The 26,294-nt window shown below is 48.0% G+C and overlaps 1 protein-coding gene across 1 annotated transcript in view; it reads left to right on the top strand.

The window, feature by feature from the left end:
- UHRF2 (ubiquitin like with PHD and ring finger domains 2) overlaps positions 1–26,294 on the top strand; it is a 600,873-nt gene that overhangs the window by 220,801 nt on the left and 353,778 nt on the right. Inside the window, exon 5 of the mRNA XM_078675867.1 lies at positions 12,492–12,601. Within this exon, the coding sequence (XP_078531993.1) occupies positions 12,492–12,601 (110 nt within the window). The remainder of the gene's footprint in view (positions 1–12,491; positions 12,602–26,294) is intronic.

Here is a 26,294-nt window from a genome sequence, read left to right as displayed (position 1 = left end):
GCAAGGTGTTCCCCAGCGAGAAGAGGGCGAGGGCGCTGGTGAAGGAAACTCGCCTCTACCGGAAGGGACAAGCTCGGACAGTGAGGACGGCGAGCAAGATCATGGGGATGATGGCATCATGCATCCACCTGGTACCGAATGTACGACTCCACATGAGACCCATTCAAGAATGGCTACAGGAGCAATGGTCACAAGCTACAGGCAGTTGGGAGGATCTAGTGGTTGTAACGCACGCAGTGCAGAAGGAGATGACATGGTGGACCATGGAGAACATAGCAAGGGGAAAGCCTCTAACGCCCCCAACGCCAACAGTGACCATCACCACAGACGCATCCCTGAAGGGATGGGGCGCTCACATGGAGGAGCTCAAGGTGAGGGGACTGTGGACACCGACGGATGCCACAAAGCACATCAATTACTTAGAATTGAAGACAATCTTCCTTGCACTGAAGGCCTTTCAAACAAGACTGTACAAGCACAGGGTATTGATACAAACAGACAACACCACTGCGATGTTCTACATCAACAAGCAGGGGGGCACACAGTCCGCACCGCTTTCAACGCTGGCGCAGGAGATATGGAGATGGGCCATCCCTCTCAAGATAGACCTGCTAGCCATACACCTACCAGGGAAGGACAACATACAAGCCGATTGGCTCAGCAGGCAGACATCGGCATCCCACGAGTGGGAGCTCAATGCTCAGGAGACAAGATACCTGTTCGACAGGTGGGGGACACCATCGGTGGACCTGTTTGCCACACGCCAGAATGCAAAATGCCAAAACTTCGCATCCAGGCAGCCCGAGGAGGGGACACTGGGGAATGCCCTATGGATAGATTGGTCAAGGACATTTGCCTACGCCTTTCCCCCGATACCACTGATGCACAGAGTACTGAGCAAGTGCAGAGCGAGCAACATGACACTGATACTGGTCGCACCGCAGTGGGCGAGGCAGACCTGGTACTCGCAGATCATGGAGATGACACAGTGTGCACCCCACAGATTCAGCAGGAGGAAAGATCTACTGTCCATGCAGAACGGAGAGGTACTGCATCCAGAGCCAGAGAGCATGAGCCTAGTAGCGTGGCTCCTGAGGACATAGAGTTCGCACATTTGAGACTACCAGAAAGCACCCTGAGGGTACTTCGGGAGGCACGAAGGCCCAGCACTCGAAAGTGCTACGTTGCGAAATGGAAAAGATTCACAATATGGTGCAGACAGGAAAGACTCCACAATAAGATGAAGAGGGACTCCACAGTGCTAAGGTACCTGACGCACTTACTGGAGAAGAACCTTAGCTCATCCTCGTTAAGAGTTCACTTGGCAGCGATAGTAGCCTACACAAGGGGAGAAACGTGCAGGAGCTTCTTCACATCACAGGTGGTGAAGAGATTCCTAGAAGGAGCGAAAAGGATCGCACCACCCAAGCGGGTGCCGCCACCTGCATGGAACTTGAACACAGTCCTAACGGAACTCATGAAAGAGCCCTTTGAACCACTTCACAAGGCCTCCCTAAAGATGCTAACTATGAAAACAGCCTTCCTGGTTGCGATAACGTCCTTACGCAGAGTAAGCGAGCTTCAAGCGCTGACGCTACAAGAACCATACATACAAATACACAACGATAGAGTTGTGATGAGGACTGACCCACACTTCATGCCGAAGGTGGTATCCAATTTTCACATGAACCAGTCTATACAGATACCGAGTTTTTTCCAAAAACCCACAACCAGCGCAGAGAGAGCTCTGCACACCCTGGACGCCAGAAGGGCAGTCATGCACTACATTGAAAGGACAAAGGGGCACAGGAAAACGAAACAGTTTTTTGTGTCCTTCGCAAACAGCTTCATGGGCAAAGCAGTAACCAAAAGGACCATTGCACGATGGATCGCACAAACAATCCAACTCTGCCACAAACGGGCAGGACAGGAACTGGCTGAGGGGACACGTGCCCACTCCACCAGGAAGAAGGGCGCTACAATAGCCTTCCTGGCTAACACACCCATAGAGGACATATGCCTGGCGGCAACATGGGCTTCGGTGCACACGTTCACGAAGCACTACTGTGTGGACATACAAATGAACAAGGAAGCTCAAGTGGGACAGAAGGTGCTACAGCACATATTCAACACCCAACGCTCATCTTCCACCCAGCCGCCACAGAGATGAGAAACCGCTACAAAATCTATGCACAGCATAGTGAATCCAGAAAGATTCACGCTGCAAAACGAATAGTTTTCTTACCTGTCGGTGTAGTTTTGCAGCTTGAAGATCTTTCTGGATTCACTAGCGAACCCACCCACCTCCGCCAGAAAGATGAGGCTGGAGAGAGAAGAGGTGGTTAACTAAAGAATAGACTTTGAAAATACAAAGCGGTAAATACAAACTAAGAAGAACATTGCCATTACTTCGGAAACGAAAGAAACACGGAAAAAAAGAACCCGAAGATGGCGCCCAAGAGTGGGAGCTTCCGCAGGAAGCATGCCGACGTCACCGGAAATACACCCAAAGGGGGTGTGACGCCGACGCCCACCTGGGCAAAGAGAAAAAAAAAAAAAAAAAACAAAGAAAAGACTACGAATCCGGACCCAACCACAAGACCGCGGAATAATGCACAGCATAGTGAATCCAGAAAGATCTTCAAGCTGCAAAACTACACCGACAGGTAAGAAAACTATTCGCTCTGCATGGTGGAGGTGATCAAATTTGGAGTGAAGAGGAGGATGACACTAGGGGCCCTATTAGGATGGCGTCCGTCCGCCACCCCAGAGGTGGAGGGACCGTCCGCAGGGGCAGCGGCGGTCCCTCAGTGCAACTTAGGATGTGACCGCCACCCTGGCGGTCACATCCTGTATGTTTAACATTGCGGCGGGCGCTGCTTGAAGCAGCACCCGCCGCAATGTTAAAAATGCAAGCAGTGCATTTGCATGCACAAAGCGGCAGGCACCGCGCGGTGCCTGCCGCTACGTGCATGCAAATGCATGGGGGTACCATAGGTACCACCCATGTGCACCCCCCCTTCATCCTGGGGGCCCGCAGCGGGCCCCCAAAGAAAAGACCGTATGCCTTTTTGTGGCGGCATTGCCGGCGCGGAAAGGCATATCCCTAAGCAAATCCTAATATGGCTGGCGGTGTCTGATAGACACCGCCACCATATTAGAGCTTTTCTGCCGCGGTCTTGCGGCGGAAAAGCGGCGGACGGTCTTACCGTCCGCAGATGACCCCCCCGCCATCCTAATCTGGCGGGGGGCCATTTCTCTCAACGCAGCGGTGAATCCGCATCCTCCGGGCCGGCGGTGGCTTCCGCCGGCCCGGAGGATGCGGATTCACCGCAATCATAATCGGGCCCTTGGTTAGCTCAGGTGACTAAAATTGGCGCTATTAAGAAGGAGGTAGTTCTGTGGTACCAATCTCTGATTAATGCAGAAGATGATATAGAAGGAGACATTCAGAGGCTCTTGGGGGAGGGAGTAGTGGATACTAATTTAAGGGAAGCATGGTTGGCCTCCTTTACACTGTTGAGGGAAAGTGTGAAACCTGCCTATTTAAAACGTAACCACCTCTTCACGGTGTACAGGGTATATTGGTCCCCGGCGAGATTAGAGAGGTACTTAGGGACACACTATGAATGCTCAAGACACAGAGATCCAGTAGCTGACGATATGCATATGGTTCTAACATGCCCTGAAATTGGGAAGTTTTGGTTTGAAGTGTGCCAATTTGTAACCGAAGTTACAGGCATATCTGTGAAGGTTAGTCCTGCCCTGGTCTTTTTTGGAATTTGGCATGATAATACTACTACTATTAGTAGATTAGATGCAAGATTTATTTTTCACGTAATTTTATTAGGGAGAAGAGAGATTTGTAAATCATGGAAGGCTAACCTTCCACCGTATTTCCTGGAGTGCAAAAAAAGTGTTATATACATAAGTAAGCAGGACCTAATGTGTGATTCCAGCAGTAAAGAGAAAGTATGGCTTAAGTTGGTAAACTGGTCTCAAAATCTGGGGTCCAATGATTAAGCCAATGTTGAGCTGTTTGTCCTGTGTCCCTTCCGTGCTGTGGGCACTCTCGGGAAGTGTGGAACTGGAGACGGCTTTTCTCTCTTGATTGGAAGGACTCCAACCTGGCCTGGGTTTTACCAGAGAAGGGGACGAGCATAGCCAGCAAGTAAATTGGCAGAATGAGGACAAAAAATAAATGTTTAGAAAAAAACAAAAGACTTCTTATGATGGTTACAGTTATTTGCTTGGGTCACAATAGCAGGAAAACACGCTACAGGTTCATTTGTAGGTACGCACTATCATCAGCAATCCATTTATATTTACTCTTGGTTTAAGCCTAATTGAAGTATATACACAGATAGAATGTCAGGAGCTAGACTACACACAGAATAAATGAGCCAGCATTAAGTGGGAAAAATAAATAAGGATCATTATATACAAGATCTTGTCAAGGAGAACCAGGACTTATTTCATAATATTGCTTATATAGAGGAAGATTCATGAATTATATTGGCTGCTTTTATTTTATTGTGTGCTTCTATCTATTCAAGCTTCATGTCCGAAAGTAGACCAAAAGCCAACCTCCCCTCGGATGATTTAATCACGATTGTACTGCAGCACACACTGAACTCAAAATGGCTCTCGGGGAACGCGAGTGAGATATGGCTGAGATACTTGTAGCAAGGAAGGCTTATAAGGGAATTCTGGAGACCAGGAAGTCAGAGATCAGAGAGAAGGCCTGTGGCGATTTAGAGAGGCTGGGACATTTCAGGTTATATCGCTTTCTGAAAAGTGGTTATTACCCATTTCAGAGATTACTAAAGGTCTCAAATAGAGTCCCATATTTCGGTACATACCTGGGCTGCCCATTATAAGAAAATCTCAAATCCTAAGGGCTCTGATGATAGTTTGTAAAGTACAGAAAATGCTTCTATTGATCAGGTGACCGCAATAATACTGAGCCAGTCTATCAGCATTAAAGACATTGAGCTTGCAATCAATAGAAGTCCGCCCGGAAAGGCTCCTGGTCCTGATGGGGTTCCTTCTGATTTATTTAAAACCCTCTCTGGGCACACATACTTACCAATGTGATAAGAGCAGTTTTAGCTGGCCTTCTAGTCTCCTCTTGGAGGGAGGCAATTGTTTTCACCGTTTAAAAATAGAAAAGGCAACAGAACCCACCTTAGTTGCGATCAGCCCATATCTTTGTTGGGCAGCACTTTCATGATTTTAAGTGGGGTTTGAGACTCTAAACATGAGGACTGGACAGCAGAGAATAAAATATTGTCAGAAGTGCAGCTCGGGTTTTGGCCAAGTACCTAGTGCCTTAACCTCCACCTCACTGGAAAATACGTCAGCGCCAGGAGAGGATCTACCCATATGGCTTTTATGGAGACCTCTCCTGTGCTTGTGGCTCAGTGATACGTTCTAACTTGTATGATATTATTTAGGGGATGGGTATGGACTATGTGCTCATTTTCCTTCTGCGTTGCATGCACTTGGACACGTCAGCTATGGTACTAATAGCGAACTTACTCCCAGTATCAAATTTACCCTTTTCTTTTTATTGTACATAAATGGTCTAGAGATAAACACCCGTGTAAAGCTGGTAAAGATATGCCCTATTTTTTTAACTTCTTGGTGCCAGTTGTCTTTACACAGAAGATCTGGTTTTAATTGCAAGAACGGCCAATGGGCTTCACATTTTACTTGATGCTTTTAGCTCTTTTATGGAGGATATGGGTCTAAAAACAGAAATCTAAGGTAAACATTTGTAATGAGTTCTGGGCTAAGGGGGTGTGGCTTGCCTGAGGATGATGGCGGACGCGTGAGCGAGGAGCTCCGCATCAGCCGCTCTATTCTCCTGAAAAATATGATGACCGGGCAGAGTTGCGACGCCCTGCTGCCTCCTGAGTGAATGCGGTGCAGTTGAGAGGAGTTGTGTGGTTTTTGGAGGCTGCCGGTGCCGAGAGCTGGGAGCAGTGCCCTTCGGTTCGATCTGGGGAGCGGAGGACGCACGCCTGGGTGACTGTCAGCCCCAGTGGAACTCAACACCCCGGCTTGAGAAGTCAGAAGAGGCCCACGACTGTACCCCGGGGCCTTCGGGGCGAGAGGTGAGGACGTGCCTCGCTCGGCCACGGCCGACATTACTGGGGCTGACATGACCATTCCCTGAACGCTGGCTGAGGAAGAGCGGAGAGAACAGGCGCCGTTGCCGTGAGGGAACCACTCAAGAAGCGGCGGAGCCGATCAGGAGGGAGACGCCAGTCATTGGGACCGGGTGCCGAGGTTCGAAGGGACTGCCTGTGTGGGGGGAGGGGGAGGGGGTCTCCTGGGGCTTTGGAGCGAGGTGCACACAGTGGAGCTGTCGAAGGGACTCGACGGAGGGGACGTGGTGTGGCCCGATATCGAACGGCGCTGCCGCCATCTTGGAGTCGGGAATTTGCGGCCTATGCTGAATTTGTCTGGGACATTGCACGAGAAGGTGTTTTGCGGGGGCCAGACCGGGGGTCCTAAGCCTGGAGCCAGCGGCAGCATGGAGAGAGGTGCTTAACTGCTTGTTTCCCGGGGCGCTTGGCATTGGGCTGTGGTCAACTGCCTGGAATTGATCCGTGTATTGGGGGTGGCGCCCGAGTGGAGGGAGATAATTACCCTGCATAGTGCCCATACTTCTTGCACGGGCCAGTACCTAACTGGCTTCTCCTTTGCTGGTGCATGCATTAGTATTGTTGGGCAACAGCGCTTCCATGGGACCTTGGATGCGGGCCTGCTGAGTGGAGGAGCGTGTGCCTGGGGAGACGATGATACTGGGGGCGGTCTGCTACTTGTGAACGGAGGGAGTCTACCCAAGACACATCGCGTTGGGATTGAGCATACCCGCGATGAGACCAGGGTTACCCCGGCCGCAGACTGGTGTGCCAGAATGGGTAAATCCAGAGCCAAGACCGCCGGAACTAAGCCGGATCCGGAGGATAGTGCGACTGAGCACTCACAGCCTGCGCCTAGAGGACCCAGTCCAGCAACTGCTAAAGCAAATCCTTGATGCCATCGCCGACACCAAGGCCACTCTACATCAGGACATAAGCACTGTGGCAGTAGGCTTGGGTCTGTAGAGTGAGGAGCACAAGAAACTCTCTGAAAGGGTTAAGGACACAGAGACGAGTCTTGCATGGATGATGCCGGCGCAGAAAGCACTGGACCAGCAGTTGGGTGCCCTCATGGACAGAGTGTTTGAGAACGTAGAGCCGAAGATGCGGAAGGGCGCAATCGGAGGAACAACGTTAGAGTGGTTGGTCTGCCGGAGGGGACAGAAGGGAGTGACATGGTGTCCTATCTAGAGAATTGTTTCAAATCTGTAGAGGCCCCGGAAGGGCTGTCCAACTTCTACACATTGGAACAGGCCCACAGAGTACCTGCTAGGCCCTAGCTCCGGGTAGGCCTCCGAGACCAGTGGTGGCCCGCCTGCTCCACTTTTGGGACAGACTTGCTACTGCAGAGAGCAAGAGCTGATGGCCCTGTCATTTTGGACAATAATAGAGTTACCTTGTTTCCGGACTATACTCTGGAGGTTCAAAGGAGGCGGGCTTCCTACCTGGAGAAAGCGCTGAGAGACGAGCGGCTACAGTACTCCCTGACGTTCCCGGCCCGTCTGCGCATTGCCCTTGAGGACACCACACACTATTTTGACTCCCCCACAGGAGCATGGGACTGGCTGGAAGGCTACAAAGGAGGGTTGACTAAGGTGCAAATCGTGAAGGGGTGAGGCCGAAGACCATGAACCCCAGGACACGTATGCCTCGCAGATCACGGAGGAGAGCCCCAAAACGACCTTCCTTGACACAAGCTGAGAAGGAACGCGCTGCGGCGCTACAAGCAGTATTGTTGTTGTTGCAGAACCGGAGTCTACCTCCAACGGATGATTAAGCTGGGTCTACCAAGGAATCGGCTGCTAATGACTCGGACACGTCTCACAATAGCAGTGCGAAGATGCCTGTGGTAACTCCTCAGAGTGTGGATGACATTGTATGATTAGTAATGCTAGGGCGAAGAGTTCATGATGATCCGAGACAACCTGGTCTCATATGGTTTCTGGGGACCCTGAGTTATCTTAGTTTAAGTGCGACTGATGCCCTGCGACCTGGGCATACATGGTCCCTAGACAGCTGCGCCCACTTGCACCTCTGAACTAGTCAGCGGTTTTTCTGTAGTTTAATATAGTTTGGATGGGAGCTCGTTTGATAGTAACTGTACTTGGGGGGGAAGTTGGGGTTTTGGGGATGTTCTATGGGGGCATTGGCGTGGCACTTTTAGAAGTTCACTAGGGTACTGGGCTCAGATTTAGCCATGGGATCATTGATTAATTTAAAATGCATATCTTGGAATGTCAGGGGCATGCATACTATGGAGCGCCGTCACAAGTTACATGCTTATTTAGTGCGTAGGGGGGTCCAAATTGCCTTCCTTCAAGAGACTCCTATTACGGGTCTCGCCCTGCAGCGTAGATGGAGGGGTCAGGTCTACTATACAGGTTATTCTGCTTTTGCGCGAGGAGTATTGATATGGATTAGGGCGGGGGTCCTCTTCCAACCTGTGCGGCAGATCACGGACCCAGAGGGGAGGTATATGATGGTTGCGTGCAGGCTCAATGGCAAGGATGTTGCCCTGGGCAGTGTATATGCGCCCAATATAGATCAGCCGACTTTCTTCAGTCCGCTGTCTGGGAAACTGGCGCCCTTCATGACTGGCACTGTGATTATGGGCGGGGACTTTAACTCTGTCACTGATTTCCTCTTGGATAGGTCACACCCGCCCCTCCCTGCAGCACCTATTCATACGATTTCTAAGGCCAGGAGGGATTGGCAGGCCCGCTGGGGACTGGTTGATACGTGGCGGGCGCACCACCTGGGAGAGCGCGACTATTCCTTCTTTTCAGCGCTACATGAACTCCATGTTCGGCTAGATGCTATACTGTGCTCCCCAGACTTACATGCTGCAGTCGACCATAGCGAATACCTCACTAGGACACTATCAGATCATATCTCACTGCTTTTACGCGTGCAATGGTCCCAGGCGTGCCCCGCAATTCCGACTTGGCACTTAAACCCAGAGCTCTTAGAGGATCAAGTCTTTCGGGAGGCGGTGGGGACTAGGATCACCCAATATTTCCTTGAAAACGCGGGTACCGTTGTGGAGTGGGATGCTTTTAATGTAGTGCTGAGGGGTCTTTGTATTACTAACGCGCTGGGGGTGCATAAGGCACTATTGCAGGATATAGAGGCGGCGGACCAGAGATTTACGAGAGCGCAATAGACCTGAGCAGCCCCATAGACAGAGGGATCTATTGGAAGCGAGGGAAGAGGTAGCTGTGGGGGTTGAGACTGCGCTGTTTTCATTATAAAAAATATATGGTGCGTGCTCATGCCGAGCATGACAAATCAGGCACGTTGCTGGTTTGGTTAGCCAACCCAGCAAGGCGGGGATGGTCATATTGGAATTATATAGTCCAACAGGTGAACTTTGTCACACGCAGCAGGGGATAAATGATCAATTTCACACCTATTTCACGGAGCTTTATCAAAGCAAGATGCAATTGCATGGAGATGCTTTTGAGGAGTTTTTGGTCACAGCTGACCTTCCAGAGCTTGATAGGACGCAGGCAGAATTGCTGGGCCAGGATATTACATTGGGGTAAGGTAGAGGGGCAATTAAACATATGACATGGAAAAAGACTCCCGGAGTGGAGGGTCTGCCGATCGAGTTCTCTCTGACCTACATTGATCTTTTAGCTCCAAAATGAGTGACTCTCTATAATGAGGCAAAGAGTGGGGGCAACCCCCAGTCACAACGCGCGAAGCTATAATTATCCCAGTGCTGAAGCCCGGGAAGTTGCCCTCCGACAAGACCGCTTATCACCCGTTGTCCATGCTTATACGGACTATAAGATTCTAAGTTGGATTTTAGCGACCCGCCTGCTCCCGCATATGGTCCACTTGGTACACGAAGATCAGGTGGGATTCATCCCGATGCTGAATACTGCCATCAATGTGCGGTGACTGATTCGCATAGTGGAGGCTGATACATATCTGAAGTCGCCCGCTGCCATTTTTTCGGTCAATATCGAAAAAGCTTTCGACAGCTTGGAATGGCCTTTCCTATTTCAGGTCATGCGCACTTTTGACTTAGGCAATGCTTTTGTGGATTGGATGGCATTGTTATACCGGTCTTCCACGGCTCAGTTTAAAATGGGAGGCTTGATTTCGATCACATGCGAGGCGAGCCGCGGGACACGACAGGGATGTCCCCTTTCCCTGCTGTTATTTGCCCTGGCTATAGAACCACTGGCGGCTCAGGCCCGGACGGGGTGGCGATATTCGGGTCTTAATGTGAGTGGCCTAACTCACTACATCGCGGTTTATGCCGATGATCTGCTTATGTTTTTAGCAGACATGAATGCTGCCTTCACTGGACAGAAGCGATTACTCCAAGATCTCGAGGCTGTGGCGGGCCTCAGGGTGAATTGGGCGAAGTCGTGCCTGTTTCCCGCTACCCCCTTGGTTGGTAGCCCCTCATCTACTGATGATGTGCAATTGGAATATAGTTGTTTGACGTACCTGGGGACCCCTATTTATCATACACAGACTGATTTATTAGAGGGAAATGTGGTTAGAGCCATTCGGGGCCTTCAGGGTAGTATGGAGTTTGAGGACTGTGGCTCTTCTTAAAATAGTAGCACTCCCCAGGCTCCTCTATTACTTCAGGACCCTTCCAATTTGGATCCCTGCGTCGATTTTTAAACGGCTTCAGACGATGATCACTGGTTTTCCCTGGGCTGCTGGCAGACGACGGGTGGCCCTGAAGTCTCTCATGCGCCAGAGAGCAGAGGGGGGTCTGGCGGTTCCTGATCTTGAGACCTACTATCTGGCGGCCCAGTTGCAATGGCTTACCTAGGTAGTGGCGCTGGAATTTCGGGGAGTAGGTGAACGGGAAGGTGGGCGGGTACCTGGGCTGGTATTATCTTGCATCATATTACAGTTAACGTTGTGGCTCAAGACACTTAAACTAAACTGAAATAAGAACGTTTCGGCTTTGTTGGAATCCCTAGGCGCCTGAGATCCCTTTGGCCATGCGCAAGGCTTTACCAGATGTGGGAAACTGCGCTACATTAACTGACTGGGGGGAGCGGGGCTTGACAGTAATAGGAGACTTATACGAAGATAATGCCCTCTTACCATTTGATGCATTGTGGGATCGGCACGACCTGCCTCGTGAGACTTATACGAAGATAATGCCCTCTTACCATTTGATGCATTGCGGGATCGGCACGCCCTGCCTCGTGCCGGCACCTGTGAGGTGAAGGAGGGGCCGATGAACACATCACCAGGGAGTGGTCATTTGAATAACACAGGCTAAGACCCCCAGGAACAACGAGAGACTATCTGGAATGGGCACTGATGAAGCCATTGAAGGCGGAAACGCGTCTGCCCTGCGTTTCCAGAGACTTTTAATGCCAGCGTTTTAACAGAAATAAAGCCACGTCTTGAAAACCCCCGGAGCAGTGTCACACTCTTTTCGTCAGGAGGAGAGAGCGAGTTTGCAATGTTTCCCAGCTAGCAGGTGCTGGTTTAGTGATGCGCCCTCTCGATTTGGAGCTACGCGTTGTACCTGCAAAGGATGTTTGTACATAATATATATATATATATATATATATATATATATATATATATATATATATTAAAATATGATGTTTTAAACAGTTATCCCACCTTATATTCTGCGTACTATTCTGATTCAAGCATGTGAATCTATTAAAAATACGGTACTACAGAAAAAAAGCAAATTGCTATTGATATCTTCCATAGATGCAAATGGGACCCTCCCACCTCCCTTTCCAGATTGCTCATCTCATTCAATATCTATTGTTTTGATATGTATACATTATACTTATTCCTAGAAAATCTGAGGTGTGTTAGCCTTGGTGGGAAGGGATGATGGGAGAGCAGTTATGTGCCTACAGTTCGTTTCTTTCTAAAATAAGTAGAATTGGCTTACAATATTACCAGTTTAAGATCTATTGTATGAGACTTGGTTTGTCACTGCTGATTATAATTACTGTTGGACTCCCACCTCAATGACTGGGAAGATTCAAGCATGTCAGTCTATGAAATATATCAATACTGGAGACCCACAGTGTACAGGTAAGTTGCTTGTTTTCCCTCTTCACTGCCAGTGAATGAGTTTTGTTGCTGCATTTAACTGAAGTGGCCCAGTCTCCAATTTGTCAAAATGTATAAATAGCTATGCACAATAAAACGTTTACATATATTTAGTGGTATAATAACTAACACCTCAATATGTTGCCAGGTTTATGAAGCATTTTACAGTACAGTGATTACTAACATTTAGCAACAGTTTCTGGCATAATATATTTATAGTGTCAAGCTGACCAAAATAGTACCCCTTTATTTCCAAGTGCTTATATTTTACAGTGTGCAGGATGAAAAGGGACCAGAATGCAAACTTCAGTTTCCGGATGAACTGTACAAGAATGAAAAACCTGGAGCTTATCCTCTGACATTTGGTGATGGAGATTTCAAAAGTAAGAATTGATATTAAAGTTATAGCTGTGAAAAGTCCCACATTTTTCTATCCGGTTTGAATGTGGCAGTTTTCTATTGGTATTTGGGGACTATTTTCTTTTAGTTCTGAATTGCTCGTAGATTCATATGTTTGGATTATTCTTTATTGACGGGCTGAAATTAACATTACATATAGCAGTAAATGCTTGCTTGATGATACAGCAATATTTATTTAGCAGTACTTTATTATTTTTTTGTCAACTATGCATTGTTTTTTTTTACCCTTGGGTACAAAACATGTTTTATCACAAACAAAAACTTTATGGAGAAACACTTTATCCATAATACGTGATATATAGATGTTTAGCATTTTTTTACAGGTTCCCGTAAAACCTCTTGTGCCCTTAATATCACCCCTACCCTAGAATGACAACATTTTAATACATATGTAGGCTAGATCATGTGTCCAGCAGATTTGAATAATTCCCTAGGCTCGCCACTTCCCTCTATCCAGGCCACTACACTGTCCAAATTGTATCTGTTTCAGATTTGAACCATTATGTGATTACCCATAATTGAGATGCCAAGTAGTGCATCCTAAAATCAGAGAGGGCCATTCCTCCGCTTTCTCTCCACTGGTGCAATAATCTCAACTGGACATTGGGGTCTCACCTCCCTCCAGATAAACCTCACTGTCGCCTTTCATAGTCGGTCAAAGAAAGCATGCTTCATTTTTAAGGGAAAAGCTTTAAATAAATAAAGGAGTCGCAGCAAAATATTCCATTTTTTTTAACCCAAATTGTATTAGATTTAGTAGTACGCAGCATCATCATCATTTAGTTACACCAAGTGAAATCACATGTCTGCAATCGATAGTTGAATACTGACAACCTCCCAGTCGAAATAGATCTTTACAGAGGCAATTCATGGTAAATGCCCCCGCCCCCTCTATTTTCTTGTGTTTCCGCGGGCAGCTACCGGCCTCGTAAATTGGCCGTTCTTGGCACGCATACCAATCATCGCCCTTCTACCACACATCAAGGGAAAGGGCCTCTGGACATCTCCAGCAGTGAGCAATGTCTCTCTTGGCCACTAATGATGCCACCCCAAAAAATATTCTGTTTGCACCGGATTCACCAGCGACTTCTAACAAACCCAATAGCGCCTCCTGAGGGCCCAACTCAATGTGGTGGCCCAGGACCTCAGAAAACTCCCAGATCTTTCCACTCCGGAAAGGTGTGAAGAGCGGGCAAGACCATACCATATGAAAGAAGTCGGAACTTGGGGTCTAGCAGCATGTGCAGACAGCTGGTCTCTCCTGGCCCATCCGCTGCAGTCGATGGGAGGACAGGTATGTTGCATGAAGGTAGTAAACTTTGACCTTTCACAAATGCGAGCAAAAGCTAGTTCCCTTGGGACCAGACCGGCCTCCCTCCAGTCATCGTCCTCCAGATCGCCCACCCACTCCTCCCATTTATGGTGGAGGTGTGAGAAGAGACCCGACGCATTGATCATTAGGAGCGATAGATCATGGAGATTGCTCCTTTGCCTAGACAGCCTGTCATGAGCTTTGCTTCGTGGGGGCTATATTCAGAGATCGGCGGGTTTGCCGAGAAGTGGGACAAGAGAGAATGATGCAGTTGTAGATAGCTAAATAATTGTGTATGTGATAGGCTGTATTGGTCCTGCAATTCTTGCAAGGACATTAGGAGTCCCCCTCTACGAATCCCACCCAGATAGATAGTACTGATGCGGTTCCATTGAGAAAAACCTGCAAGGCCAGCCACCTGATCCAGGTAGGTGACATGCAACAGCGGTGTCATGTTTCTGAGGTGGCACGTCCACCGAGTGAGGCGCAGGGCTGCTCTCCTGCAGAACCCCATCACTGAAGGGCAGGACGGAAGCGTAGAGGGCAGAGGGGTGCCAGAGAGAAGATCAAGGAGCCCATCAAAACCTAGAAGTTCTAGTTCAAGCTTTTAAACCATTTATTCACAGGGACCAGGTGAGCGGCAAGATAATACCCATAAAGGGCAGGATCACCAAGATCTTTATCGAATGGTGATTTTCAGGCTGATGCGAAGGCCACATTGTGTCGCCCACCCGCCCAAATGAAAGAAGGGGACTTCAAAGTAAGGAAGCGGAACTATGTACGGGAAATAGGGTAAGGGTAATTCGCCATGACATAGGCAAACACATCATTTTAAACAGAGCATTTTGTCCCATTGGATTAAATGGTAGGCTGCTCCATTTATTCAAGTCGCGCTCCAACCTCAATCGAAGAATGCGAAAGTTGAGAGGCCAGGGTCAGAAGGTAGGAGATGTGGATCTCGGAGTACTTAAAGGATTTTTTTTGGGTAGGAATGTCAGGGCACCAGTTTCGTTCTGCCACAATACCAGTTACCAATAGCAGAAGAGATTTTCAACCATTCGCCCATAGCCTAGATGCCTCAGCATATAGTCGAAGGATCTCAAGGTACCTTGGACTCGTCGTACGTGCGGTCTTCCATACAGCTTCCCCGTTGCCATCCCCAAACCCATCCTGAACCAAGCAGCGCATCAGACCGAGCTATCAGATAGAGAGGCCTCCTGATCTGCGGTGTGCCATGCAACAATCGCTGGAGCTGGGCTTAAGGCGGTCTGTCGCCCTCCTTGATTCGTCTCTCTCGTCCAGGGTTTGGTATGTTATCTGTGGGGCCCCGGAGCTGGAGGCGGCACCTGAGGCTCTCCCTTCGCCGGTTAATCCCAGTCCTCCAACCCCTTCTGCAGAGCAGTCGCTGTTTTGTTACCCATTCCTGGCCCAGAAAGAAGAGCATATAGCGGATGTTAAGCAGACTGAGTTTTTGCTTTACCTCTTCAAATGTGTGGCATCGCTGCTGGACCTCCTTGGTTAATCCGGGAAGATCATCATTTTGCGTTGTAGTGTCATAGGTTGTGGTGGGACTGCGGCTACCGAAGGATGGTGTCTGGGTGGTTAAGAATGTGTGCCACCACTGTACGGGGAGAGGCCCTGGGTGGAGACTTTTTGGTCAGAGCACGGTGCACCCACTCCACCACAAAGCAAACGGACATCTGGAGCCCAGGACTGGAACCAGTCCTCTAAAAGATCAGGCATCTTTGCTCCCTCCACCCCTTCCGACAGGCCAATCAGACACAAGTTGTTCAGTCATGATTTATACCAGTGTCCTCAGTTCATTCGGTAAGGGCCAGCACAATGGACTTCAGCTGAGAGACTTGACGTTTAAGGGTCACAACGTCGTTTTCGGTCATTGAGATCCACTTTTCAGCCTCAGTAACTCTCTCATCTACCTTTGCGAAGGTCTTGGTGCAGGACAATGGGGTACCACTTGAAGCCGATCCCCTTGCCTCAAGGCAGCACGGGCAGTCGGCGGCCAGCAGTCCCGATGTTCCTCTTAGAGGAGAGGGAGTCGTGTATCGACCAAGGAGGGGGAGCTTGGGCAGGGAGGGATGGCTGAGCCGTGCCCCCGCCCCCTCCCGGCACTCTGGAGCAACAGAGGAGGCAGCAGTCGTTTGGGTCTGCTATCATCGGGGCACAGCTCCCCACCCCAACTTCTTCAGGTAGTCGCGGGGGAGCCACCTCCTAGGCAGACCCCTCCCACCTCTCACAAAGCCCCCCTAGAGCAAGCCAGAGCACAAGGTTTCAGCATGTAGTGCGCAGGGGGGCTAGCTGCATTCCACGAGGTCATCCCATCCAAACCGGCCAGGACCTTTTCTAGCTTCCGCCACGCCGCTCCCCAGTATGTCCCCCAATGGAACAGTCCAACGGTAGCAGCAAAGGCGGCATCACAGCATCCCCCAGGGGTCAGCCCAGTCTTCAAACAGTGGGGGTTCAACCACGGTCCGGGCAGGCGGAAACACCCGTAGAGGCCCACCCAGCCTCCCAGTTAATCTCAGCAGGGGAGGCGGTACAACAGACCTCCCAATACCCCGTGTGGGTGGGTAAGTCAGGGGAAACAGCAGCCGGGGCTCCCTAGCTGCCCTCTACCTTTGCGTGGCGTTGTCATCGCAGTCGCCGCACTGGCTGCCAGTAGGCCCATCCAAGGTCCTTCGGTCCATCACATCAGTTTCCGACCCCGGATCTCCTCAATCCAAGGCAGGGGGGAAAAGGCACACTCCACCGTACAATCAGTGGCCCCCATCTAGTGGCTCTTGGCCAGGAGACCCAGTGAATCCTGGCCTTCATCTTAGGCGCTCCTCTCCTCCACGCGATGGTCATTGCAATTCAGCCCTGCTGCCACGCCAGGTTCCACGAAGGACCCCAGATGGTGTCCACCACGCTAGAACCACGGGTGGGAAGAGTCCAGTAGGAGCGCTCAGGCTTGTGCTGTCTGGTAGGATATTGAACGATGCTCTTGGCCTCCTTGGCCAGGCCCAGCAAAATATTCATTTTTATTGAGCATATTCTTCCTGTCCATAAAAGCATCAGGTTTTGCCATTACCCCAGGTCTTTTTTTAATGTCTGCAAGTAGGCGCGTTTAGTTGACCTCTTATAACTGGTCAATCTGGTGTGTGATCTGTGTACCAAGGCACCTATTCTGTTTTGAGGCTTCGCAAAATGGAAGTTGTCTTCAGTGCAACGATCTCTTGGATTAGTAAGGTTAATTTCAATTATTGAGCAGACACCTGAACCACCGCCTTTTTAATTTTACCCCCCCCTTTTTTTCCTTTATAGCCTTACCCACACATAAATCCTAAAAACACCCTCACCACCCAATACCCCTACCCAACCCTAAAAACATCCTTACTACCCAGTGCCCCTGCCCACCCTTAGCCCTAACACACCCTTACCACCCTGTACCCCTACCGACCCCATAACCCTAAAAATACCCTTACAACCATATATCCCTTCCCATCCTTAAACCCAAACACCCGTACCACTCTATACCCCTATCCACCCCTCAACCCTAAAAACCCTTAACCACCCTATACCTCTACCCATCTGTAAACCCGTACCACCCTGGACCCCTACCCACCCCGAAACACTAAAAACACCCGTACCACTCTGTACCCCTACCCACTCGTAAACTCTAAATATCACTTATCACTCTATACCTCTACCCACCCCTAAACCCTAAAAATACCCTTACCACCCTATGGGCCAGATGTATTAACATTGTATTTTGCGAGTCCCTAATTGCGAATTTTACCGATTCGCTATTAGGGACTCGCAAAATGCAATGTATGTAGGATTCGCAAATAAAAATGCGAATCCTACGCATACCATATTTGCGACTCGCAAATTGCGAGTCACAAATAAGGAATGGCATTCCATTCATTTCTAGGCCCATAGGAATGAATGGGAATTGCATGCGCCCAATAGGTACTCGCAAATTGCGCATGCAATTTCAAGGGTGCAAGGGTGCCAAAAGGACACCCTGTTGCACCCCTGAAATATGCATGTGTGCACATGTGGAGCACATACATGCCTACGTGCATTTTTCGAAGGATTTGCAGTTGGTGGTAAATTGGTGGTGGTAAATTGCGATTCCTTAAAGCAGGGTCGCAATTTGAAAAGCGCTTCCTGCATTGCATTTAGAGAATCGCAAATTGCGATTCTCTAAATGCATTCACAAAATAGGTAATCGCAAAAACTGTGATTCCCTATTATGCATATGCCTTTTGGGATGATGCATCCCAAAATGCTTTTTCCTGTTCGCAAGGCCTGTTTGCGAACGGGAAAACGCTTTCTACATCTGGCCCTATATCCCTACCATATCTGACTCCCCAGGTACATGTTTCACCAGTGGAAAATTCCAGTCGTTGGTATGGCAAAAATAGTGGGAAAGTCCATCCGCATTGTTATGTTGTAATCCTGCCTTATGCTCCACAGTGGAGTATAATGATAACAACAAACAACTGTCTGCTGTGGACTTATTTAAATCATACATACAGCAATATACAAATGCATAATTCACTCAACAGAGAAAATCAATCTTTAGTACATAATGTGAAAGCAAACAGAATAACATGGGTTTACATAACTTTGTTAGCACATATGCTTTGTTATCAACAATGAAGTATTCTGAAAAATGATAATGCAGTGCAACAAACATGAGGTATTGACATGTGCATACACAGAAGAAAACATTATTAACTTGAATTATTTAACATAGGGGGATCAGCGAGTCTATGTGTTAGTTGCAGTACCACAGTCAAACACTTGAGAGGCTTTTGGACCAACTCGACCACAAACCAGGCTTGTAGACCATTTGGACCATGAACCTGGTATTGAACAAGAAAGGTTGAAATCTACAAAGGGACAACCTTATGGCAAAGCACTCCTTCTCATTGGCATCCTCTACTGTCTCCTAAGAATCTATATGCCACTATTAAAGGTGACTGGATGTTCTCAACCTTGGTCATTAAGTTGAGTGAGGACTTCTCCAACTTTTTTGTTTGAATGAAGCGTCAGTCTGCAACAACTTCTTTGTTTGAAGCGTCAGTCTGCACCAACCTCTTTGTTTGAAGCATTAACCTGCACCAACAAGAGCTGGCCTTGGTTGAGCCCTTCAGAATCGGATCATTGCAGCCAGTATTCAAGTCCTTGTATGCCTTCTGTCTGATATCCTGCAGAACAGATCACCTTCTAGGATGCTAACCAAAGCCCAAAGGTGATGACCGTAGACTTTTAGAGGCTCTCAGGCATAGAGAATGCAGTCTTTTCCTAGGGACCAGCTGGCAGCACAGTCTGCCTGTAATCTCTTACAAAGTCAGATGTGCTAAATTGCTAAGCAGTACCTAGCTTGTACACCTGCCAGTCAGCTCAGCGATTAGATGTGCCTCGCTCTTGGTTACAATACTGAGAGCCTGATGCCTATTGGCTCCAAGAACCCTCAGTGACTCCCAGGCCCAAAATATTTTTTTTAATTTTATTATATTTTTTTCCCCCTTGTATCTACAGAGTGCGTCTGCAGTACTCAATGAACCGCACCGTCAAACTGACCGTCCTGCGGTCGCTGAATTCACCCAGGTACTAGTACCATCCCAGACCATCATAGTTATCAATGCCTTGGTGTAATCATGGGAACGAGTAATCAATTCCCAAAGAGCTGCACCAGATTGTAAAATCAGTCCATATATCTGGGGTAAGGCTCTTCTCCGTGCCCTGATTGAGGCGCCAAACGTTAACAGCTGCCTTAACACAGTCTTCCACTTTTGGGGGTATAGGGTCCCTCCATGTCATACATATTTTTCTTATGGCAGTTGGAATCAAATAAAAGAGCAACGCTCTGTGTGACTGCCTCAACAACTTGCTTATATTCTCATCTCCTCCGAGAAGAATAAGCATTGCATTCAAATCGTTCTCCCGACCAAAGATGCCTTTTAAGCAAGTTCTATTCCTCCCCAGTAATAACTCAACCTGGGCACTCAAACAAGATATGGACATCCTTGGCTCCTAGACAACCACACCTTACACACTTGGGGGGAGGTTGGGGAGCGAACTTTGTAATTTTAAAAGGGCTCCAGAACAGATGATTGATGGTGAAAAATGTATTCCTCTTCAGGTTGGCTGGTTTGACAGATGAATACAGGAGCCTCTGGGAGCTGTTCCTAACCGTTTTGATATCCTCATACCACCTTGCAACCTCCTTACTCTTAGATCTTATGTATTGGAGAGAGAGAGCTCCAGCTCCCAGTCACCCCCAGTTTCTTTTTAATTTGCAAAGGGTGGCTAGATAAATTGACTGCCTATTAGCAGGATGGAAGAACCTACTGTTGACAATTTTTGGACGTGTCAATCTAATAAAAATGGTAATCCATCCTAAATTGACGTACCTTTTTAACGCTAGTCCCCTCGGGTTTCCTAAATCAGGCATCAATAGAATCCAGGGGAAGTTAGTGAGCTTTAAATGGGCCCATAAGGGTGCCAGGTTTTCCTTGAAAAAACTTTGAAATAGGTTCAATAAAGGTGGATTGGCCTTGCTCGATTTTAACCGGTATTGCTCAGCTTTCCAATTTAAAACATTCGGATGCTGTTGGTAAAACAGGATGATTCTACTTGGGGAAACCTTCTGGGGAAGATGGTGAAGCAGTGGAGCATGGAGGGATTCCTCTATAAGTTTGGGGCCCCCATGGTTTTTCAAGAAAGTTTGAGATCTGCTTTGAATTTATGGTATAAGGTTAGGAGGAGGTGGGGCATTGGTTACTTCTCAGATTTGGCTCCAGTTTGGGATTCCCCTGGCGCCCCGGTATGCTTAAAAGACGGCTTAAGTCTGCCATTTAAGAGGGTGGGTGTTACAACATGGATAGACCTGATGACATCGGAGGGAGTGTATCCATGGGAAGTATGAAAAGCCTAGACTGGAAATGACCCGTCTAGATTTAAGTTTATTTAATTGTCCTCTTGGTTTGCACCCTCAAAAAAAGAAATTTGGGGCCCAGCATCTTCACTACCTCTGCCTTCATGCAGTCCTGCACCTTGAGTGACATGTGCATTTTATTCTTCACTATGTCTATGTAGAGGACACAAAGCATCAGCCATGGAGGCAGAGAGAGGATGTGGGCAGTCCATCCAAAACCTCTTTGCACTCTTGCTTACTGAATAGTTAGATCAGGAACAAGCTGCACCTCTTCAAGAAACCCATTCCTTCTTGTTGCAGCGCAACAGGATGGGAGTGGCACACTTTCCTCCTCACACTCCTCTGCTTTGCCAGGGGTTTCACCACATTACCTCTCAGGAGGCAAGTCTTCAACTGGTTCAAGTGGTTCACTCTTCTAGGTTTGCTTGTGGCACTTGTGTTAACCAAGCAGTTTGACATTGGAGATGTTTCCAAAAGAAATACTGTGTGCCAAGGCAGGTTGTACAGAACTGTTCTATGTCATGGCACATTTTTGGCCAGTAAAATAGAAGGTCCAACCTATTATGGGTCTTTTTGATGTCCAAACACTTTGTCACCTGGACCTCATGGACTAGTGACCACAGGAAACTTTCGGTGCTGTAGAGGAATCACCAGCCTCTTACTGGCTATTGGCTCAGTGTTTACAGGCTCAATGTGCAAGCTTTTGCCCTATTAGGTTTCACAATGTTTACCTACCACTTCATAGCTGACTTGTCCCTCTTGATCTACAGACCAACTAGAGTAGGGCACTCAACTTGCACCTTGAAAATCTCCACCCAGGATGGTCCTTCAGTTTCTTCCAAACCCTTGGAGGTCTGCCAACGACCACGTCTCCACAGTGATGCATCTTGGCCGGTGTCTTCTCAAGACCTGTCCTGGTCTTCTCTATGCTACTCTCCGTTGGTCTCTCCACCACTGGAATAGCCATAGTATCTTCCTGAAGCTGACATGCAGCCTGAGTCCTGGTAAGCACAACTGATGTGGTCCAATCGATGCAGGCCTCTGTTCCTGAGACTAATCCATATGCAATCAAATCGTTGGCCAAAAGGCAACCAACCAGTGTCTTGCTTCTTTCTCACCCCTTTGCCAGTCATAGCCGTCTTCCATTGACATCTATCTACTTTATCCTAGGCAAGCAGGTGCTCCATGTTCTTTCCTCTGGGCTTTCTGATGATTGCATTGAGAACTGCTCTAACTGTTCTGGTCTGAAAACCAATCTGTTGAGAGTTCATCTGCTCTTTGGACTCAGAGCTGTGCTGCTCCAGCCCCTTTGCCAGTTTGGCTAACAACTCAGCCACTACTGCATATTTCTTTGAATCCTCTTGACAGATCAGACACATGCTGCCTGAAAGGGCTAGAGCACTCCTCACTGAGTCGCTTGGCCAACATAAACTGGTTAAGAGACTAGTAGACTTTTGCTTCCATCCTTCTCGCCCACTCATTCAAACCATGCTGTGCATCATTTATCGAATTCTCAAAGATACCACCATTCAGTTTCTAGTTTTGCCAAAATCTCTGCATGTACTGTGTTGAGTTCTGCTCTGTGCTTCTGAAAAGAACTTTTCATTTTCTCATATTTCAAATCATCACCCCAGCTCCTCTGTGAAAAGTCCACTCAGTAGAGCTCTTTCAGTCCCCAAGCTTTACAAGTGATTTCTTAGCTAACAAACATACCAAAATGTCACAGGTTGGCCCTTACTTGTATACAAGATCGTTTGAAACCTCAGCTTGGAGTTCTTCGGGTGTGGAGGGACCTTCACCTATTCTAGATCTAACCCTTTGCACTGCAAGCCTAGGTTTGGCACTTTCAGAGCTATTCTCTCTATTTCCAGTTCCCTTTTTTTTCCTGTGTTTGCCTTTCCTTTTCCTATTTTTTCCCTTGGTCCCTCCCTCTCTTTGTTTTCCCTTTGTCTCTTCTTGGGATCAGTTTTCCTGTCTGTCCCTTCGTCTCCTTTTTATGTCAAGCAAATATCATCTTTTCTAACTTAAACACTCTAATTTATTTATTTTTATACCGCAAACTTGATCCCTGCAAGTATCAGTGCGCTTCAGAAGTATACAGAGAGCAGAGTAATAACAAAGAAAAATACAGAATAAAGTAATACCCGGAAAGGATGGATATGCTTAGCAATTTTCAAAGAGCACAGGAGATAAACCAATAAAAACAAAAGTATCACAGTCAAGAAAAACTGCAGGTTCCTTAAGTGTCGAGAAAAGGGAGGGTAGTGTCAAGGCTGAGAAGTCAAACACAAAGTTGTTGATATGCTGTAGTCCAGAGGAAGCTTCCACCGCCTTTCCTTTCTGAACGGCCAACTTCATGTGTCGTCTAGATGTGACTGAAGGAGGAGTCATTCGACTGGTGAAAGGGGTACTTTCAAGATGCGGAGGTGATTGTCTCACGGAAATTGTGGAAAAAACCTAGTAACACATTAGGGTTACGAAAATTTGCCCTAGGGGGCTGCAAATGCTTGTTGATTAGTACATTGTCTTTCTGCCTACCATGGTACCCTAATCTGAGTTTGACAGCTTTCTCCCTAATTCCTTCCTTTAATGGCTTGCTTTTCAAGGATTTTCCTATCCTTGCATTTTGGAGCCCTCCACCCTTTATCAAACAACTTGCTCAACTAAACTTTGGATAAGTATTTCATGTTTACACTTTCCATCCAGAATCTGCCATTTTTTGGTGTAAAATTATGGTATAATAAAACTGGACGTATTAAAGTGCTATATTTGTTGGAAATTAATTCTAGTAATTCCATGCTTACCACTAATTGTCAGATCTGGTCTGGGCACTCTGAGATTTCTGGGCCTCAATCCCTGTAATTGACTCTGTTTGCTTCTGGTGTACAAGGGTTGACCAACTAGGGCTCTGAACACTGAACACCAAGTACAACCCTTTAGCACTTCACTCTTAGAGTAGGGGGTTGAGCAGTCCAAGGCTTACTCTGGGAGATGGTATTGTGATGAATAGTCTGAAATCAATAACACAATATAATTGTTCAGCTAGTGCTTTAAATTAGTAAGAAAAGCACCTAATGCTATGCAACGCATACAAAATATACTGGAATAATCAATCGAGCATATTAATTTGGGAAAATAGTAAAACTACTGGAATTAGACAGATGGAGCCTCACAATGTAATACATAACTCAACATAGGTTCTTGCCTTTACCCTAATGATTAGTTCATAAACTTTCTTCTCTATCACATTCTTTTACTGTGGAAGGCCACCCGTGGATTAGCAGATGTAAATTGTAACCTGTATGATGGTTAAGTTCTCAGAGGGACCTTGTATCTTGTGTTGTTGTTCAGGGGAACCTGTTTGAGTGGTCCATGCTCTTCTGCAGCCCCTAAGGAACAGCACCTTTGTTTTCCCGGCCCGCCTCTTCTTGTGTGCTAGTCCAGGCTCGCAGAGCAATTGCTGTCAGGCCAGGTAAAGTCACAGAACCATTCACTGCAATCACAGGCCCAAACAAATGCTGTGCTCAAACTAGAATGGGTCTCACCCAAATATCCATTGAGTAAGGGGGATGTTTCGCCAGCAAATAGATCAGGAGCTCATTGGGGGACTATAGTTCAAGACTCCCAGGCCACAGTGGTGAGTAGGGGGCAAAGGACACACTAGTGTGCTCTGCAGAATCCACACCGTTCTTGGGACTCAATGATAGAGTAATGGTCCTATAGATTTGAGAATGGGCTTGATTTCTGTGTGTTTTTGTGATGGCAGACACTACGAGGTGATTTTCCAAATACTAATATATAGCGTAAAAATTAAGCAGGATAAAGTTTGTTTTGCCACCCAAATGGGTCTTTGAATGCCGGTACCCTGGAATGTCATCTGACTTACACTATGAAGTCTTCCCATCAAAAAACAGGACACCAGTTTGAAGAGTCAGCAGAAAAGGTTGTACATGTACATGGAGAATCTAAGACACCAAATGAATCACTTGCAGAATGCCAAACATTTGGTTTCCCTTCTTGTGTTTGGCATTCAAAGGCATTTTTATTTGGAGCACGGTTAGGCTTGTATCCATTCCTTACCAAGATAGTCAAGATTCCAGTTTGCGTTGCAAGGGTTTTCCCGTCCACGGTGGAAAAGTTTTATTTTTGGTGAGGTCTTTTCCTATCTAACTCATGTACAAGGAGCATTTGGACTGAGAATGATGTCTTGCTGTGCTTTCAAGTTCCCTGTTTTTCATTGCCCACCTAATCTACTTTTTCTCCCTGATTTTTTTAGGTCTCGCCTAGAGATGCAGCGCATGCGCTGCTCGCCTTGGCGAAATGTGTTTTTGTTGACGTGGTTGCCGAAGAGGGACAGAACATGTGCACGCGTGCAGAGGACAGGGGATGTGCACACGTATGGCTTGCAGCGTAATCACAACTCCTGCTCGCACCATACACGTGTACATCTCCTGTCCGGTCCCACTGCAGTAGCTCGATGTGCACGCGTACGGCTTGCGGCGTAATCACAACTCCTGCTTGCACCATACGCGTGCACATCTCCTGTCCGGGCCCACTGCAGCAGCTCGAGGGACCCCATTGCCAGCTCGACATACGCTTGACGACACTCCTAGCAAAGGAGGTACCGCAAGAAGCGTCACAAAAGCAGTGTGGACTAGAAGCCCGTCATGGCCAAGTGCAACTATAGCCCTGTGTGACGTTAACCCAGCAGCGAGAGGTAGAATCACGTCACAGCGAACAACCAGGGCCAAACCTTGAGTCAGAGACACATCACAATGATCAACGACCGCCACAGCCCGAGTCTGACACACGTCACAGTGAGCCCCAAAGGCTGTCACAACGTGAGTCAGAGACGCATCACAATGAGCAACATTTGGCACAGGTACGCTAGCAGGAGGTACGTCATAAGGAGCAAGCACAGTTGCAGCAACATGAGCTAGGAACGAAGTCCAGTTCACGTTGCGTGGAGCAGCACCGACCGCCTGGGACCCCGACAGAACCTCAGTCCGGGCCCCCCTCTAAGAAATGGCAGACAGTGCGGCTGGAGCTAGCCCTTCGGGACCCCATTGAGGAAAGCTGTGCCGAATACAGCTATCCCGAGCTTCTGGGGGCAGCCCAGCTTGGGGGCTCGGCCACACCAGTAGCAACTTGAGTGGGTTCAACAGGTTTCGCAGGAAGGCTCTCTTGGGTCTGGATGCAGTGCTCTCCGGTTTTCGTGGGGTGCTCAAAAGTCCTTTCCAGTTAAAGGGCTGAAGGCAGCTGAAGCGGGTTGTTGGCCAGGCAGTGCCCCTTCCATGATTTGCAAGCATGAGCCTCTGCTTTTACTGGGCGCATAGGTACGTTTTTGCTTTTTTGTGATGTGCTTGGCACACAAGGGAATCGTGCATGTGTGCTG

Source organism: Lissotriton helveticus, chromosome 2_1, assembly GCF_964261635.1.
Source record: "Lissotriton helveticus chromosome 2_1, aLisHel1.1, whole genome shotgun sequence".
In the NCBI taxonomy this organism is placed as follows: domain Eukaryota; kingdom Metazoa; phylum Chordata; class Amphibia; order Caudata; family Salamandridae; genus Lissotriton; species Lissotriton helveticus.
Note: the sequence above shows the minus strand (reverse complement) of the source record. Positions and strands in the feature narration are given on the sequence as shown.